Raw genomic sequence first — 18,811 nt, 5'->3', positions numbered from 1 at the left:
CAACTAATTACTTTAGGATGCTGTTTATTTGCCGACATTTTTCCTTAAGTTAGTTTGAAAAGGGGAGTCAACACATGTAAATCCAATTTACAGTTCAAGATATATAATTTTCTGTCCCCATCAATTTGACTGCAAATTAATAAAAAAGGCCAAGGTTAATATTGTTCCCTATGGTTTTGATTTCTAATAGAATTTCCTTTTCAAACCTGTTACTTTCTTGAAATTAATTAAACTTGAATAATTTTATCCTTTTAGAACGGCATTTAGACTGGATTTATGTCTTGGATGATATTGGAGTAGACAATTAAATGCACAACAAGAATAGTCCCAAAGATTGGTTGTTATCACTACGGCCATGTAATAAGAGTTGTTCCGTATTCACTGTATTAAAATTGACGTTTTATAGAGAGAGAACTTTAAACGAACTAAAACTATCAAACTCTAAACTTTCTGAGAAACTTAGTCCTTCATAACACGCAAAGGATGTCGTGAAGGACTCTGACAAACTGTTTAGTTTTTGTTTTTTGTTTTTTTTACTTTTGAACAAGCACACAGATTATTTTGTCGTGTTGTTTTTTGGAGGTTGCGAAGTCGGAGACCTAAAAAGAAAGATATCCGGGTGAATGATAGTTTTTTTTTGTTTTTTTTTTCTTTAGCATGTTTGGCTTGATTAACATAAATAGTTATTCCTATCTATTGTCTGGTTTTACTTTGTTTATTGTAATTCTCTTTTCTCTAAAAATAAACAAACATAGCTATAAAGAAAAATATACGCAGTTCATTATTTGATGTCACAATTCTCAACATGTTATTACTTTTGAAAGGAACGCACCCGGTTTTATAAACACTACTAAAAGATTAAGAAAAAAACAAGGAGACGAATCTAAATACCAAATCAAAACACATAATTACAAATTTGGACTTGATCCCATCTCAAAGAGAGAAAAACAACTAGACAGAAGAGGGTAGAATAATAATAATAATAATAATAATAATAATAATAATAATAATAATTTTTTCCTAATCATTAATCGAACATATTATGATCTAATCATGTCTTGATGTACCTCAGGAGTCTCCATGATACTCTCCAATGAAGGTTTCCATGTTCCAACACTTTTCCCACTCATTCTACTCTTCTCTATCTCCCCCAACACATCTTCTAATCTTTTCCCTTGTTTGTTCTTCATTTGCAACAACAACCACTCAAGCTCATCTTTTGTTAATACCAACTTTACCCTCATTCTACCACTTTCCATGCCATAATTACCCCTTAATTTTCCTGATTCTTGTTTCTCTTGTACTTGTGGCTTTTCTTCTCTTTGTATACATGTGTCCATGTAATTCCCCATTCTTAAAACCAAGAAAAAGATTCTTGATCTAAGGAAGTACAAAGTTATAATGAGCAAGATATGTGGAGAGGAAATTGAGGAGTTGTTAAGAGAGTGTCAACTAATGCATGTGGGGAACATATGTATGGGTGTATGTAGTTGGCAAATTTATTGTCTTTTTTAATACACTAGTGACCCACCAAAGGAAGATTAGTATTTTACTTCTTCAAAGTAACTGTTTATTATTATTTTAAAATTTTAATATATGGCTATGCACACAGTTTAAATTAATGTGATCTTTTTATTTTTGTCTTTGTAATTTAGTGGAATAACTGTAACACTATCTACTCACGGATACTCTTTCCACGTCTGTAGTTGGTGGAAGACTTCACGGACTGTAAGGCTGAGGGGTGTGGAGCGCGAGAGGGGGCGCGTGGGCCCATCCGCTCGCGCCCCGGGGCGCGAGCACCACACCACCGAGGCGCGAGAGGGGCGCGAGCACAACTTTCAAAGCAGGCGCAAGGGGTCTCGCGGCTGGGAATGCGCGTGAGGAGGCCTTGGAATGCGTAAATAGAGCCGTTGGGCTCTTCGTTTATTAAAAAAAAAAAATTTTCTCTATAAAACCAATATCACATACCACCCAAAACCAATATCACATACCAATATCACATACCATCAACCCATTTTAACCATATCAAACACAACTTCAATCTCCAAACTCATATATAATATCCCAAACTCCTTTATAAAACCCAAAATTTTTTTCCTATATATAACCCATTTCATATAAAAATCCAAAAACAACCCATCGTCCCAATTTTTTTTTTTAAAATAATGTCGTCGTACTCGTCTGATTCCGACTCCTCCGAAGAGGATGATTTGCTTCTTCATGTAGGGGGAGTTTTGACCGCAACCGTGGTCAATCTCTTGCAAAATCAAGCCCATCAACCCCGACTCCCGAGGGTTAGAGCACCACCTCGTGATCGTGATCGATCGGGTGCTAACGATACTTTGATGAGGCATTATTTTAGCCCTCAACCGGTATACGCGGAGTCGGATTTTCGAACTCGTTTTCGAATGAGCAGGCAATTGTTCACGCGTATAGCGAGTGATTTAGAGGCACGGTATCCCTTTTTTCAACAAAGGGAGGATGCTAGGGGTCTTCCCGGTTTTACCCCTCTTCAAAAATGCACGGCTGCTATCCGTCAATTAGCGTACGGCATCTCGTCGGACGCTTTGGATGAGTATTTACAGATGTCGAAAAGGGTTGCACGTGAATCCCTTCATTTTTTCTGCCAAGGTAAAAAACATTAATTTTACTTTTTATTAAATATTTATTACATTTTGTAATATATATTGTACGTAGGAGTCATATCGACTTACGCTCGGAGATATCTGCGTAAACCTACAACGTATGACATCCAACGCATATATGAGGTGCACGCAGAAAAACATGGTTTTCCTGGGATGCTAGGTAGCATCGATTGTACGCATGTTGGATGGGCTATGTGTCCAACGGCCTGGCGAGGTCAGTTCCACCGTGGTGATCATGAAGGGCCGACCCTCATACTTGAGGCGGCGGTGTCACAGGATCTTTGGTTTTGGCATGCTTTTTTTGGTGTTGCTGGGTCAAATAACGACCTTAATGTTATCGATCAGTCACATTTGATCAACGACCTTATCGACGGGGTTGAACCACCTCAATCTTTTCTTGCAAATGGAGAACTCTTCAAGTACGGGTACTATCTGGTCGATGGTATTTACAACGAATGGGCTGTGTTAGTTCAAGCTTTTACCGATCCAATCGCCGACAAACGGAAATATTTTACGAAGAAGCAAGAGTCTGCTAGAAAAGATATTGAAAGAGCTTTTGGAGCTATAAAAAAACAATATTATGTTCTGGCGAACCCGATACGTTATTGGACTCGGGAGAGGATAATGGACGGCGTCTACACGTGTCTTATCCTACACAACATGACGTTAGAAGACGAGGGCAAAGCTATATGCCAAAACTACCAAGGTGACATTCCGCCACAACCGTCCACAATCAGTGATCAACAAAAACTTCATAACATAGCAAATATCAAGAGCCGTGAGATACACGGGGATCTTCGACATGAGTTGGTTGAACATTTGTGAGCGAGGCGACCAGATGATCTTGTATTAGATTAGTTTTATTATTAAATATTATTGTTTGTTTAATTTTTAGTATGTTTTTTTTTATTATGAATTTTCAAAAAAATGTGTGTTTTTTTAAATAATTTCTTGTTTTTTTAATAATACGTTTTTTTAATACATTTATAAAAAAATTAAAAAAAAACCGCTCGCGCCCCCTCTCGCGCCCCTCCACACCAGGGCCCGGGGTGCGAGCACCACAACCAACACCCATCTTATCAAGTTTCTCTCTCTGCCACACGTCACAATATTATTGGCTGGAGCCCCCACTCGCGCCCCCTCTCGCCCCCCACACCCCTCAGCCTAATCCCTAACAAACTTCAAAGTGCAGTTCATTCACTTTTTTTTTAACGGCTAATATGGATCATTGGTGGGCCACTGATCCACCCGTTTATCTTCGATCCCCAAGCATCGAAGATCACCATTATGAGAAAACTCACCATAGGTGAGAAAACCTGGCCCAACTTGAAACCCGATATTTTTTTGTCACGGGTGAGACTTGAACCCAAGACCTCATTCTTTTTAAAATTTATAGATATTTAGAATTTTTATACTTTATATAAAGTAAACATGTCAATTTATAAAAACTAGTATTTCTAACCCCCGCTCTGTAGGAATGCAGAGGAGAGGCAGTCAATTTGAATGGTTCCAAATTCAATTAAGAAGTTGGCTCTAGTGAACTGTTTGGCCCGTGTGTTGCAGCAAGACAATTAAACCGGTAAAAAATAAACTAAAAAACGTTGAACCCAATTCTAAAAGATAACACCATGTTAAGTACTTTGTGCAATTGGCATAGTAACATGTGATTTAGTTATGGTTTTTCAATTTCCTGAACTATACTCTAAAATGATGATTAGTTGTATTTAGTACCAACATTTTGTGTTAATATTCTAATTTTTTTTAGTGCTGAGACTGATGATGAGTTTGTTAGAGCATGAGTGCACGAAAACAATTTATTATATAGTTTAATAAAAAGTAAATAACTCATACAATGAGGTGTAACACTGATAGAGGTTGATAAATAGTGATATGAGAGGTGCACATTGATAGAGGTCCATTATATACTGATATATAATGCATTTAAGTAAAATTTTAAAATTCTTTTGATAAAATTAATATGATATATGCTATGATATAAAATCATCCCCCCCCCCCCCCCAACCCCCACGCACACAAAAAAAAAAAGCCGATTTAGAAAATGACATTAAAATTTAAATTGCTTAGTAAAATAAATAACGTGGTGTATAAGGGTGTGATAACATGCAAAATATAGTCACCAAGCGACATTTGTGAGATGAAATAATTGTTAAAGAATTTAATGAGCATTATTAGTTTGTCAAGTAATTAGACAAGCTTTTTAAGAGTTTTGAGAAAACGCGTTTTGAGTACATTATGAATAAATAGTCTAGTTGTTTGTTGGATTACTCATCAAAACAATGCTTCGAACAAAATCTTCAAGGTTATATTTTACGGAGATTAGAATATGAACTTTTACTTTATATCTTTAAGCTAAAATATATAATAATAAACTGACTTAACATACTTTTAACCTCAGACGTTGTAGTTATGGTGAACACTAACAAGTAACAATCATACATGTAATCTCTAAAATGAAATAATTAAACGTGTAATATGAACATATGTATATCATATAAAAGCAACCTTTTACATTATAAGGAAAGAATGAAATATAGATTATTGTTAAAAAAAACAAAACAAAACAAAAACGGATCCACTAAACCAATATAATTAAATAATGTGATTCATATATTAATATGGCGGTGACCCACATCTTCGTATCCTCCAACGGTACACAATAAGTTGGATGCTCTCTAATCACAACTACCTACTATCTACTCTACTATACATGTTGGTTTCGTATAATACTTTTTTAAAATTATTATTATGGGTCACGTATAGATTAAATCAATCAATTTAGAGCTATTCATATTACCATATATATAGTCAGTTAATTGATACTACTTCCAGCCGTAGTATTAATTTTTTTTTCTAAATATATGATTATTTTGTGTCCCTTATACGACAAGGCACGTCACGTTTGTTTGAATATCAGTTTTAACGAAGAATCATGAAAATTGTATAACATATATTACGTGAAATATGTTAGGATTATAATCATAAAACACTTTTATAGTTACTTTTCTTACTCTCTTTATAACTCCCTTTAAAGAGTTTTTATGTAATGACTAATGAATGTGTATTTTTTTATAGATAATATAAATGAAGTTTGATAGATACTAAAATAAATGATAAAACAGTTCCAGAAATATAGAAATGACCTTACATACTTTAGTTTTCTGTGTATATATAATTAAGAAACGAAAAGAAATTAGCTGATGTAATTTGTATATATAATTAACGTATGCATATACACATATAGATGTTCTATATATTGTTTTAATATTAAATTTTTAAATCAAAATGACCAATTTGCAACCTCAATCGGTCGTACTCTTGTCGATATTTATATTTTATAATAAGAAAACAAAAAAATATATAATAGTGATGTCACAGCGTATTTTTTTGTAAGTTATAAAATACCAGGACACACAATAATTTATGATGTCATCAACGTTTTAATGTTTTCCGCATGAGATGTTGATAATAAGTTGTATTTTCTATTTGATTAAGGTAAGTTAGTGTTGTCATAGCCGATTTTATTTGTCAAACAGTATAATTTAAATTGAACTTCAACTTATAAATTATTTTTCTAATGTTAGTACTTAACAATCATGAATTATATGGTAGAAAACTGTGATTTGTTTAGGGATTTTTACATTTTTTTTCCTTCCTAAACCTTTGAAATTACATATTTTTCCAAAATACAAGTTTTTAATGCAAAATGTATAATGCTCTTTAAGCATAGTTTAAGAAAATATGTAATTTCAAAGTTTAGGAGGGGAAAATATGTAAATGCCACGTTTGTTTATAGGTAAAATGACATAAGTAAAATCATGTATTTAAGTTTAGTCAAAGAAGCTAATAACCATTGTGCTTGGAATCTTAAACAATAATCATCAATGTAAAACTCTATCGTTTAAATTTTAAGTTAATGAAGTATGATAGAAAAAAGTTGCCTTAAATGTGATAATGTCATGAAGGTTTAACCTCAACATGAATGCTACCCTTAATTTTCTACAAAAGGCAGGGGCAAACCTAAGCATACCGTTTGGGGTTCATCCGACACTCATAAACTTTTGTTTCGTTTTATTATACATACAATCAAATTCCGAACGAGTCAGTAATTTTTATTTTAACGATCCCATGAAAAGTTATAACTAGAAATTCTAAAACTTGTTGATAGACAACCTCATTGAAATTTTCTAACACCTATCTAATAGCAAATTTATTTTTAAGTGTCAAGCATCAACATAATATCCAATACCCCAATTTGTCAACTTGCTTAACAGTCTTAAATCATTTTATTTTCTTGTTGCCAATCGAAACCATCATTTAATATTGATAGACTATGATGCTTATTGATCTCGATAGCGTTTGTATAAAATGAATAGTTCATTAATGTGTCTAGTGGTAACAATTTATTAGATAAGGCTTTGTCTTTTCAAGTGATAAGAGTTCAAATCCCGTGATTGTAAAAAAATGTAATTTAGAATTAAAGTTTGAAAGGTGTATAAATTGCCGTTTTTCCACATGTGCATATATGACGTCACTTTGTTTTCACATTTCACACTATCACAACGGATAGCCAAAACAATGAAAACAAAATAATTTCAGAAAGATTTAGCTTGTTTTTATTTCAGTTAATTTTGTCTAAATCTATCGACCAATGTCATCTCAGTCTATTAATAATATAGTATATAGTCCAATTATCTAATTATATAAAAAGATTAAAGTTGTCCTTTCAATACAAGTAAAGAAACAAGCTTAGTATACTTTAAAATTTTGAAATGGTCTATCCTAGAATCCCTCACAGATGATGTCAGCATGATAAAAGAGTGGCATATGTTAAACATAAATTTATTAATTATCGTAGCGGGCCGCAAACTGTGATAATTAATTAAATGCTACGTACAACTAATTTAAAAACATCTATATAGTTTTTTTAAAAAGTAATGATTGTTAAAACTCGTTTTAAAAAAGTGGTTCAAGTATTGTATTTTCACGATCACGATAAAAGATGATCTTAAACATGGTCGTTAAACAGGAGACCGGCAATTTCCTAGTCACCAAAACAAAAAAATATACTGGGTTATAATTTACAGATTGCTCATATCAAATTTACACCATCAATCCAAATCTACTCCTAGTGTCTTTGAACATGAGTCCACCCAAGGAAACTTATTTATTTATTTGGATGTTGGCATAGGCACGACTTTGACACGTATATGCCACATAAACACATTTTGTCACGCAAGCGTGTCACGTCATCAATAGACAATGGCGTTAGGTTCTGTTAGTAAGGAATCATTTGGAGAAATATGTTACAAGGTGAAACTGGCATAAAACATTTTGTTAGTTGGGATTGTTGCCTGCTAATAGACAATAGTTTGTGTACACTGCACGGAAATGACTCATGAGTGTCATCGACGAAGTATACGGCTTGATGGTGAAGGGTCAATTGGTAAGCACATGCAGGCTGTAGCAGATTAGATTTAAATGACCAAACATATACTTATAAAGCGATGTGATTAACAACATAGACGTGACGGTGACTTTCAAGTTCAACCCAATATGAATGGTATCATCATGTAACGTACTATAATTGCTTAACGCACATTAGGCACACAAATGCGTCCAAGGTTTTAAAACAAAAACATTCAAGTCAAATTTCAAACCCTAAAACCCTCAAGGTTAAACCCCAAAACATTCAAGGTTAAAACCTAATACTTTCAAGGTTTGGATAAATTGATAATCAATTGAACCAATTTCAAGGTTAATTGATCAACTGGCTTCAGCAATTTCAATTTCAATTGGTTAATTGATCAACGGACTAAAATACACAAACCTGCGAACAACGATCGGACTAAAAAACACAAACCTGCGAACAACGATCAGAGAGTCATCTATGGTAGTGACGGAAGAGTATTAGGCATTATATTTTCAGCCTTGAGCCGCATACTAAAAAGTATTATGCATTATCAAACCAAATAACTATCTTGACCAAGGTTAGAAATATTGCTACTTTCATCACAAGAAAACAACAGGTCAAGGTTAAGGTCAAGGTCAAAATTAAAGTCAAAGTTTTTAACTTGCAAGTCTAGGACACAAGTCAACAACATACAAAGTCTGAAACAAAAATCTAGTTCAGTTTTACAGCTTACAGATACTAGAAACGGTAATAAATAAACCATAGTTTCAAACCGCAGATTAATATTATCTATAAGCCAAACAGACCACCCATAGGCGTTCTTACTTTCACACAAAAGTAACTTACTGGTTGCCACGTCAATCCATTCTTCTACGTTTCTTCAGGTTGTCAAACACTTGGTGGATATCATCGGATGTGATTGGTTTTGATCCATCAAAAGATTGCTGTCAACAATTAAAAAACAAACAAAATCAATAATAATTCAGCTTTAAACTTAACTGGATGACTAAACAAAAGCTCTCAAAAGGCTCGCTAGAAAGCGCTCGTTTGCAAACAAGCCGAGTTGGTCTGTAACGAGCCAAGCCCGAGCCAGAGTTGGCTGGCTCAATAACTAGCTCGTTGGTTCATTCAAATTAAACACCAAATTTTAATATATAGTAACATATAAAAATATTGAAAAAATAAACAAAAATAACACATAAAATAATTAAAATCTGCCTCTCGATCTGTAAAAAGGTTGAAAAAAACGCATATACTGTTATAAATTATCTAGTTTATAGATTTTGTATTATGTGCATGCTAAAAAAATTAAACTTACCAGGAACGAACGGATCTCGTCTTTCATATCAGCAATACCCGAGAGTATTTCCATTTTCTCCACATGCCCAAGATTATTTAAAAAATTCAACTCCGCCCCTTCTTGCTGCTGCATTTTCTCATCCCGTTTCTCCTTCGCAATTTTCTCATATTCAGCAATCGAATCTTCCTTATCAACCAAGAAACTGATTCCCTTCTTCACATAGAAATCTGAACACTTCTCACATTTACATAGCACTTCCCTCCAATTCTTAACAAGAAACATCGGTTGACTTTTTTCATCCAAGGTCAACTCAGCGGTCAACAAGTCAACACCAAGAACACAAGCAGCAGGCTTCTCATCGCCCACACTTTTGGAGCTGTTATCAGGTACAGCAGGGTCTGTAGTAAGAAGCTCTGAGGTACCATTTCCAGACACTGTAGAGGATCCAGATCCAGATCCAGAAGGTGCAGTTTGTACGCCTTTATCTTTAGAAGGAGTTGCAGAATCTGGTTGCTGATGTGGCGCAAATATGGTTTTAGGGTAAAGGGATAGAAAAGAACACATTGGTGAGCACATGTGGCAGATAAGATCTTCATACAGAGGCTCGCCTTCTTCATCTCTTGGAATCTGTAACTAAATGTTAATGTCTAAAGATGATTTACAGCAAAAATAGATGATGTGTCATATAATTATGGATGTTCACCTTATTGGTGGAATCAAGACCAAGATGCTCCTCATGAAACCAATCTTCGCACATGCAGCATTGAATCATCTCAACTTGCTCCTCAACATCTGGATCCGGATAAGGGCGACCACAGGTGCAGTATTTCCCCTTGAAATTGTGGTTGTAACTGTTTTCCTCATTTTCAATATCTTTGCTTGCTAAAAGCTTGCAATAGAATTCTCCAAATTTTGAATTGCCACAGTCACACCTGAACTTTCTCTTGGTCCAAAGTTCTATGATCTAATCCAATTGTTAAATGTATGATTTCATCATCATATGTTAAGTGACAAGACTATTAAGCATAAATGTTAAAAAAAGAACCTCGTGTCCATCATGGCAAGATAAACTGCAAGCAGTGCAAACACCAGCATTTCCATCTGGAGTGCACGTTAAGCATGAGAAGATAGCTTGCCTCATCATATAACCTTTGGCATATGTGCACTCCTTTCCCTCATCACCGCCCAAAACTAAATCTGCTTCCTTTAATGAGAAATCAAAGTACAAAAAGTAAGTCAACAATCACACAACTTGTAAACTAACATCACAAACAATAATAAGTTATCTCTACTTTTGTGAATGGAATTCACCTATGACCAATTAAGATTGAATATTTGCCCAGGCAATATTTTCACTATCCAACAATTGGGCTAATTGCATTATTTATGTAGGTATGTGTTCAAAGGTATATATCAAACTTTGTGCAAAACTGACATCAGGTGATAACCTACTCAATACAACAATGGTGCTCAAACTAAATACAACAAACATGTAATTAAAAACTAAAAGACATCCAACTGTTTTAGCTTGTATACCTTTGCTAACAAACTATATTGATACAGGCATGCAGCTTGTTGATTAGATATGAGTCATCAAGTTGTAGCTATCAATTATATAGAAATGTTTGGGAAAGGAGCTATAGATGTAGCTGAAGAGTGTAAAATAACATGAAAAATAAACAAGAATATTCCTTTGGGGTGTGTGGTTATTATAAAAGGTTATTTTGTAAAATTGCTTAAAAGGTAGAGTTGTGCATGAAACCGAATAAAGCGAACCAAAACAAAACTGACGGTTTGGTTTTATATTTTTGTCAAAATCAAACTTACGGTTTGGTTTTGGTTTTGCATGTGATACAAACCAAAAAAAACAAACTGATTAAAGTCTTATTTCAAGTAACTAATAACGATTAAAGTCTTTAACAAACAAGTGAGTAACTCAAATGGCAAAACCGAACCCAAAACAAAAAAACAAAACCAAACGTTTTCAAAAATTCAAAAACCGAAATTTCTGTTTTTGGTTCGGCTTTAGCTAAAAACCAACCCAAACGGCCAAACCAAACCGTGTAAACCCCTAACCAAAACCCCATGCTTACTGCTAGCCCTACTTTTAATAACTTAATTACTTGGCGCTTATTCTTACAAAATCAAAGCTAAAAACTTTGTCTCCCAAACAAAACATAATATTCAATAAAAGCTTCTGTTCTTAAAAGATCCTAAAGCAAGCCCCAGAGTAACTAAAGTCACAAATTCTCAAGCCAATAACATACTAAAACCTAGAGGCATGCATGGTCCAGTTAGGTTATTAGCCTCAACTGAATTAACCAATCGGTTTTCTGTCAATCGGTTCAGCTTACTAGGTTAGTCTGTCGGTTTTCAGTCCAGTTCAATTAATTTCAGCTAATAACCACAATCAAAGTTGGGCTAAAATTTTTGCTTAGAAATACATGAAATGGAAGCATAAATACATGAAATGAAGATATAAATACATGAAATGGAGATAATAATACATGAAAAGAGGCATAAAAGCTAGAAATATACAAAAATATAAATGGTTCAGTTAACGGTTTGGCTATTGCGCACCCCTACAGTAGCTAATTTTCAATAAAAGCTACTGTTCTTAGCAGATCCTAAAACAAGCCCTAGAATAACTAATAGTCTAGTATCACAAATGTTGAAGCCAATAACATACTAAAACAGTAAAATCTCATCATATACAGCAAAAAAAACATAATTAATAAAAAAATAAGAAAGACGTACAAGCTCCTGATCTTCAACTTCATCAAGGTACTCATTCAGTGACACCGTTTGCTCAGTTTCCTCTTCGAACGCATCAGCCATGATCAGAAACCCTAACTTGTAAATTGATAAAGTAATTGACAAAATTAGCCCGTGAACTGATGATTTACGGTATGAGAAAATGAAACCCTAGGTGCGTGAGAGCATAAAGCGTAAACTTACTTACTTACTTATTAATCAAGCGTTGCCGTGTGGATCATCCAGTACACGAAATGGTTGATAAATTATTAATAAGTATAACAAGTTATTGTGAATTTTAAGACAATTTGGGGGACAGATATAATAAGGAAGATGAAAATTAGGGCTTGTTAAAAAGGGGGCAAAAGTGTGATTTTCCCGCCATAAGTTATAAGCCCAACCCAAAATGTTTTCAACACACATGCTCAGGAACACTGGTGTGTCGGGTGCGGTTCAATGCGGTTTTCGATCGGAGCATGCTAGCTCTTAACCTATAGTTTTTACGATCACTAAAGATATTTCTCATTTGAACCTTTTTATGTATTTTCTTTCTTCTGTCATGGTCTCTCTCTCTCTCTCTCTTGGTTTAAAACTAAACCGAAAACCAAAACTTCAGGTATTGGATTTTTAAAACCATTCTGTTTTGGTTTTTTCGGTTTTCGTTTTGGTTCGATTTCTGTTCTTGTCAGTTGAGCTTGAAAATTTCAGGCCGAAAATAAAGTTAGAACGAAAATAATGAATTTAGGTATAAATAATTTTGTTAATTATTAACAGGCTATTATACATTTAGCCAAAAGTATTTGAGTTGCATATTTATTAAGTTCTTATAAATTACTTAAAGCAAAAAATAAAAAAAAATCTAGAAATTCAATTCGGTTTTTATTACATAAAAAAACAAAACCGAACCATTAGTTCGGTTTTGCAAAAATATAAAATCAAACCGTCGGTTGTTTTGGTTCGATTTTTTTGGTTTCATATCATTTTTTTTGTTGTCTTGCACACCCCTAGTCCAGACCTTCTTTTAAAATTATCACACATTATATTATATTTTCGATCAATATGGATTAAGTTCGTTACGATCAGCATACATATGATAAAAGCAAAACAAATTCGGATGGCATCGATTAGGCTGATTATGATACCGACACTAAACTTAAAAAATAGTTTATTAAACATCCAAAATAGTTTTGATACTCATATAACTTATGATATAAAAAAGTAACACCCGGTTGAGTAACGCTTGGTTGTTGCGACAACGAGTCGATGCGAATACGGGCGGTTTCTCTTAGGTTTGTTACGATACTGGAATTAAACAAAAAAATATTGTCGTCATATGAACATATTTAAAAATTATGTATGGCAAAATGTAAATTGGTTAAATCCAGACGTTCGTAAAACTTGATCATTGCGACTAATGGTCGAATCGAATTGGGTTCCTTGTAACATAAGTTGTTGATGTTAAACCTTGTAACATCAAGTACTTCCTAATAAACTTGGGACGACATATGGCTCTCTTCAATATATCGTGGTTGGTAGTGTCGGACCGAATAATTTTTCACCGATGTCGGTCCTTTTTAGGGCTGTTCAAAAAGCTCGCGGCTCGAAGCTCGCTCGAAAAAAGCTTGGAGAAAGCTCGCTCGAAATCGGCTCGATTGTAATCGAGCCGAGCCTGAGCTAGCCCCGGCTCGACTCGACTCGAGCTCGCTCGATAGGCTCGAACTATTTTATTTTAGTTTATTATATTTATATATATTATATATAATATAAATTAAACAAGCCCAGTCCTTTGTTAGCCCAATACAATTAAACAAGCCCAATTCAACACACCATTACACCACCACCGATGGTCCGATGTAAATAAAGTTAACCCTAATCTGACCTTCTCCTTCTCAGTTTAATCTGCTGGCTGCCGGCCTTCCGCATTTCCGCAAGCTGCCGTCACGAGTCACAACGCTGAAGGTAATCCTATTTCTTGGTGTTGATTCTTGACGTCTTATTTATTTAGTTTAACTTGAAGGCTGCATGTAATTGTTATTATTATTGGTAAATTCGAGCCAAATCGAGCCGAGCCGAGCCAGCTCGATTGATTATCGAGCTCGAGCTCGAGCTGGCCTTGGCTCGGCTCGGCTCTTGAACAGGCCACTCCTTTTATGTATTCATAGACGGAGGTGAGCAAATAAACCGGTTAACCGAACTAACCCGAAAATTAAACCGGTTTGAAACTGATTATATAGAAAGCTGTTTGGAACTGATTGAAACCATAGGTTTGGAACCGGTTTATAACTTTCTCCACCAAATCCAGTTCCAAACCGGGCAAAAACCGAACCAAAACCGATCAAAACCCAAACCGAAACCGCTCGTAACATGGTAAGAAACGGGTTTCAATCCGAACCGAAACCGATTATAAACCGGTTTTGACTTTTGTTGACCAAACCAAACCGGTTTTAAGTTTAAACCGGTTTGTGCACCTCTATTCATAGTCAGTTTTGCCTCGCCATCTAAATATTTGGGCTTGTCATATAAATAATGATAAGTTGTTTACCCCTGTAAAATAGAGATGTACCAAAACAAACCCTGGCCCGGGTCCTGTATACTGGTTTCTGACCCGGCCCACTTGACCAAAAAATCGGTTTGGACCCCACCCCAACCAGTAGGTTGCTCCTGAACCAGTTTATAACTCGAACCGACTTTTTCACATACCGTAATTTTTAATTTTTAATCTGATATACTCAACAGTCTGAGTTTAAGCTTTAGTCACATGATAGAACAATACTTGGTATTTCATTATGTCAAAGGGCTTTAATTGAAGTTTTTTAAAGTCAAAGGACAGAATCTGTACATATAAAAATGTTGTATATATTCTCCAAACCAAACCAAACCAAAAACCCTTGTTTAATCCCTGTTCTAGCATCGCCGTCGTCGGCTACCGGAGACGGTGAGTTTTTAATTATAAGTATAATTATAGGTTTAAGTTTATTTGTTTAGTTTTCTATTTCAAGGGTTTGCGTATACAGTTATTGTAATTTGCTGCAACTAATCTTACCACAAAACGGTATGTATAAAAAACTAACGCCAACCTCAGCTCTAACAAAACAGAGATAATGTTTCCGTTTGAAGTTGTTATAGAGATTTGCAAATTCTGATGATTTACATGTAAAATAAGCCCTTTATAGTTATATCATCAGTTTTCCCAAAAACTGATTGTTTGATCTCAAGATATTAGATACTCATTGTTTTAGGCGTGTAAGGCTCGTTTAACTTACCGAGTGCTCGAGCTCGTCAGTTAATAGTTTTTCAAGCTCGGCTTGGGCTCTGCTTTTTTATTATTTATTACTTAAATTATAATTTATATCCGCTTGTTTTTTAATTTTACACTTTTATATATATAATAATAATAATAATGATTAGTAAATAAATATATATTAAATATTAATAAAATAAGTATTTGGGCTCGTTTAGGCTCACGAGCCGGCTTGAGCTTGATCACTGAAGCTCGGGCTCAAGCTCATTTATAAAACAAGCTTATATAAAGGCTAGAGCTTGTGCTCTACTCGATTCAAGCTTTTTTGCGAGCTGATCTCGAGTAGTTCACGAGCGGCATGGCTCGTTTACACTCCAAGATAATCATAATTTATTCCAAATATAATCTTGATGTTTGAAGCACAATGCTAAACAACCTCTTTAACCAAATCAATGTTTATTGATTATTAATCTGACAAAGTTATTATTAATAACCTAGAAAGCATGGCGGGAGGGAAAATCAGAAAAGAGAAGCCGTCACATGGAGGTGGAGCCGGCTCTTCTAATCACTATCAAGGAGGCATACAGTTTCATAAGTCAAAGGGTCAACATATCTTGAAGAACCCTTTACTTGTTGATTCTATTGTTCAGAAAGCTGGAATCAACAGTACAGATGTGATTCTTGAAATTGGCCCCGGTACTGGTAATCTTACGAAGAAGCTTCTAGAAGCTGGGAAGTCTGTTGTTGCGGTTGAGCTTGACCCGCGTATGGTTCTTGAGTTGCAGCGTCGGTTTCAGGGTACTCCATATTCCAATCGACTAAAGGCAAGTTTTCTTTACTTTGTAAATTATTATCTTTACAAGTGCCTTAGCCCTTTAGAATGCATTATGTTCATGTTTGTCGTTTGCTGCTGTTTGCATGATTGGCTGATGGATTTGAATCCTTTTTTAGTTTCTTGTTTACATATTAAAAAGTTAACTCAAGTTTTACATTAATAAAAAGCCAATCTTTCTTTATTTTCTAATTTAGTCTTTTGAACATAATAACATGAAACAAGTTAGGTTTTTGTAACTTTAATAGGTAAATCCAAGTTTGCATTAGTAAATAGTCATTCTTATTCATTTTTTAGTAATAAAATCTTTAATTTGCTCTTTTTGAACATTATAACATGAAACGAATCAAGTTTTTTTTACATTTGAAACTAACTTAATACAAGTTTACATTAATAAAAAGTTAATCTGTCTTGTTTTTTACTAATAAGAATCTTTAATTTGCTCTTTTTGAACATTAAAACATGAAATTAGTTAGGTGTCTTTTTGCATTTGAAACTTTAACAAGTTAATCCAAGCTTACATCAAAATAAGTCAATTTTACTTGTTTTTTCTAATAAAAATCTTTAATTTAGTTTTTTTGAACTTTATGACATAAAATGAATTAAGTTTTTTTATATTTGAAACTTTAACAAGTTAATCCAAGCTTACATCAATGAAAAGTTAATCTTTCTTATTTCTTACTAATATAACATGAAACAATTTAAGTTATTTAATCTTTTACGTTTGACACCATTTTATAGATTATCCAAGGGGACGTGCTCAAATGCGATCTTCCATACTTTGACATCTGCGTAGCCAACATCCCATATCAAATATCATCTCCGCTCACGTTTAAGTTATTAAACCACCGCCCAATATTCAGATGTGCGGTAATAATGTTTCAAAGGGAATTCGCCATGCGATTAGTGGCCCAACCAGGTGACACCCTCTACTGCCGTCTATCAGTAAACACCCAACTTCTGGCCCGTGTCTCCCATTTACTAAAAGTTGGAAAAAACAACTTCAGACCGCCACCAAAAGTTGACTCGTCAGTTGTCAGAATCGAGCCAAGAAAACCCACCCCAACGGTCAACTTTAAAGAATGGGATGGTTTGGTCAGAATATGTTTCACTAGAAAAAACAAAACTATCGGTGCAATATTTAAGCAGAAACGTGTACTGTCCATATTGGAAAAGAACTATAAAACACTACAAGCGTTGCAGGGTTCTCAAGGGAACAGTGATCAAATGGCTACTGATGCATCTGTTCTTGGAGATGGTGGTATGCATGATGACGATGATGATCATGAGGATGACGATGATGGTGATGATGATATGGACATGGATGACGGTGATGGTGAGACCAAGGGGTCGGATTTTAAAGATAAAGTTATGGGTGTGTTGAAACAGGGGAAATACGAAGATAAGAGATCGTCGAAGCTCGCACAAGCCGATTTTATGCATTTGCTATCGTTGTTTAACCAAGCGGGTATACATTTTTCTTGAATGGGTTGCAAGTTTTCATGATTTATGTATTCTTTTTATTGTTATATCTATGATATCTGTTGTTTACATTTTGTAAGGGTGAAATACAACTCTCCAAGGATAGTGAGGTCTAACTGGTTACAAATTTTGGATGCATTTAGATTTTGTTTTTATGTGAGTTGTTGGTGAATAATGTTGGTGTTTGGGTGTGTTGTAATTCTGATTTGGTGCTTGAGTGCTTCTATGTTTGCACACATAGATGAACAAGAAAAACCGGGTTGGGAACTAGAACTGAAACCAATTTGAGGGAAGTTGGTTTGAACTCGACTTGAATTGTATGGTCGTAATTAGTAGCAGACCTAGAAAATTTTTCATAGGAGCAAAAGTTTATAGGTGTTTGTCTTATCACTATATAATAATTTTTTTGTCTAGTTCGGGTCGAATCAGTTTAGGCGATATTAAAAAAGATAATGAAACTAAATTCTATATAGCTAACAAAAGTAAGTCAAACATCATTCCAGCTACATAATGAAAATTTAAAATCTGATATATCTAAACGGTTTAGATATATCAGATTTTAAAATCTGATAGACTAAACCCATCCACTCATACAAACAATGTTTTAAATAATCAAACCTCGGTCTCTATTCTCTAATTAATAAATTAAAACTATAAAACTAACCATCAAATGAGTGATTCACCTAATCGGTTATCTAAAGTATAAAGTTTGTCCGAAATTCAGCTGGTGAAGGGATATGGTGGCAAAGCAGATGGTCGCTAATGGGTATGGGTGTTGTTTGTCGCTACTCGCTTTTCTTTGCAAATACGGCTGATTTTATTATTATTTTTAATAAGGTTTAAACCTTTAAAATCAAGGGCTGATGCCTAAGGGTAAAATACTAAGCTTATGGTTATTGGGTCGGTAAGGTTTAGATAGTTTGGACCTAAGTCGCAATGGTTTTTAACCTTTGGTCGATTTGGATATTGGTAATTATACAAGTTATAATGATAATTACTATTTATATCAAATTAATATTTAGAAAGTTATAAAGTTATAATTTAGTTTTTCTTAGGAGTCATTTTAAATTTCATGTGGGTCGGTCTCAAAAGTTTAATGGGGCGGTTATAAATTTTATAAGGGGAC

General features: G+C 34.4%; 3 protein-coding genes across 4 annotated transcripts; 1 reads left to right on the top strand and 2 right to left on the bottom strand.

The window, feature by feature from the left end:
* Nucleotides 1–1,040: 1,040 nt before the first annotated feature.
* Nucleotides 1,041–1,352, bottom strand: LOC143541578 (uncharacterized). Its single transcript, XM_077034368.1, has one exon. The coding sequence runs from the start codon at nucleotides 1,350–1,352 to the stop codon at nucleotides 1,041–1,043; it is 312 nt and encodes a 103-aa protein (XP_076890483.1).
* A 7,531-nt stretch (nucleotides 1,353–8,883) lies between these two features.
* On the bottom strand, nucleotides 8,884–12,214 carry LOC143541562 (uncharacterized). Of its 2 annotated transcripts, none has more exons than XM_077034356.1 (5): nucleotides 12,134–12,214; nucleotides 10,422–10,580; nucleotides 10,080–10,340; nucleotides 9,395–10,009; nucleotides 8,884–9,020 (listed from the first exon to the last, which is right to left on the bottom strand). In XM_077034356.1, the coding sequence occupies exons 1-5, from the start codon at nucleotides 12,212–12,214 to the stop codon at nucleotides 8,934–8,936; spliced, it is 1,203 nt and encodes a 400-aa protein (XP_076890471.1). In that variant the 3' UTR covers nucleotides 8,884–8,933. The 2 variants fall into 2 exon arrangements, with proteins under 2 accessions (XP_076890471.1, XP_076890472.1); XM_077034357.1 differs by having other exon boundaries at nucleotides 9,395–10,003.
* A 3,660-nt stretch (nucleotides 12,215–15,874) lies between these two features.
* Nucleotides 15,875–17,718, top strand: LOC143541561 (ribosomal RNA small subunit methyltransferase-like). The gene is made up of 2 exons (XM_077034355.1): nucleotides 15,875–16,195; nucleotides 16,945–17,718. Exons 1-2 carry the CDS (start codon nucleotides 15,875–15,877, stop codon nucleotides 17,686–17,688), a joined length of 1,065 nt encoding a protein of 354 aa, XP_076890470.1. The 3' UTR covers nucleotides 17,689–17,718.
* Nucleotides 17,719–18,811: the final 1,093 nt, after the last annotated feature.

This window comes from Bidens hawaiensis, unplaced genomic scaffold (assembly GCF_021521415.1).
Source record: "Bidens hawaiensis isolate Kalapana, Puna unplaced genomic scaffold, B.hawaiensis_p1.1 tig00012613_1, whole genome shotgun sequence".
NCBI lineage: Eukaryota > Viridiplantae > Streptophyta > Magnoliopsida > Asterales > Asteraceae > Bidens > Bidens hawaiensis.
The sequence above is the reverse complement of the archived record's forward strand: the minus strand, read 5'-3'. Positions and strand labels throughout refer to the sequence as shown.

Coding starts and splice junctions, on each gene's coding strand:
- LOC143541578 (XM_077034368.1), bottom strand. CDS start 1,352: ATGGGGAATTACATGGACACATGTATACAAAGAGAAGAAAAGCCACAA.
- LOC143541561 (XM_077034355.1), top strand. CDS start 15,875: ATGGCGGGAGGGAAAATCAGAAAAGAGAAGCCGTCACATGGAGGTGGA. Junction 16,196..16,944: donor CATATTCCAATCGACTAAAG/GCAAGTTTTCTT, acceptor ACCATTTTATAG/ATTATCCAAGGGGACGTGCT.
- LOC143541562 (XM_077034356.1), bottom strand. CDS start 12,214: ATGGCTGATGCGTTCGAAGAGGAAACTGAGCAAACGGTGTCACTGAAT. Junction 10,581..12,133: donor AAGTTGAAGATCAGGAGCTT/GTACGTCTTTCT, acceptor TTCTCATTAAAG/GAAGCAGATTTAGTTTTGGG. Junction 10,341..10,421: donor CTTGCCATGATGGACACGAG/GTTCTTTTTTTA, acceptor CAATTGGATTAG/ATCATAGAACTTTGGACCAA.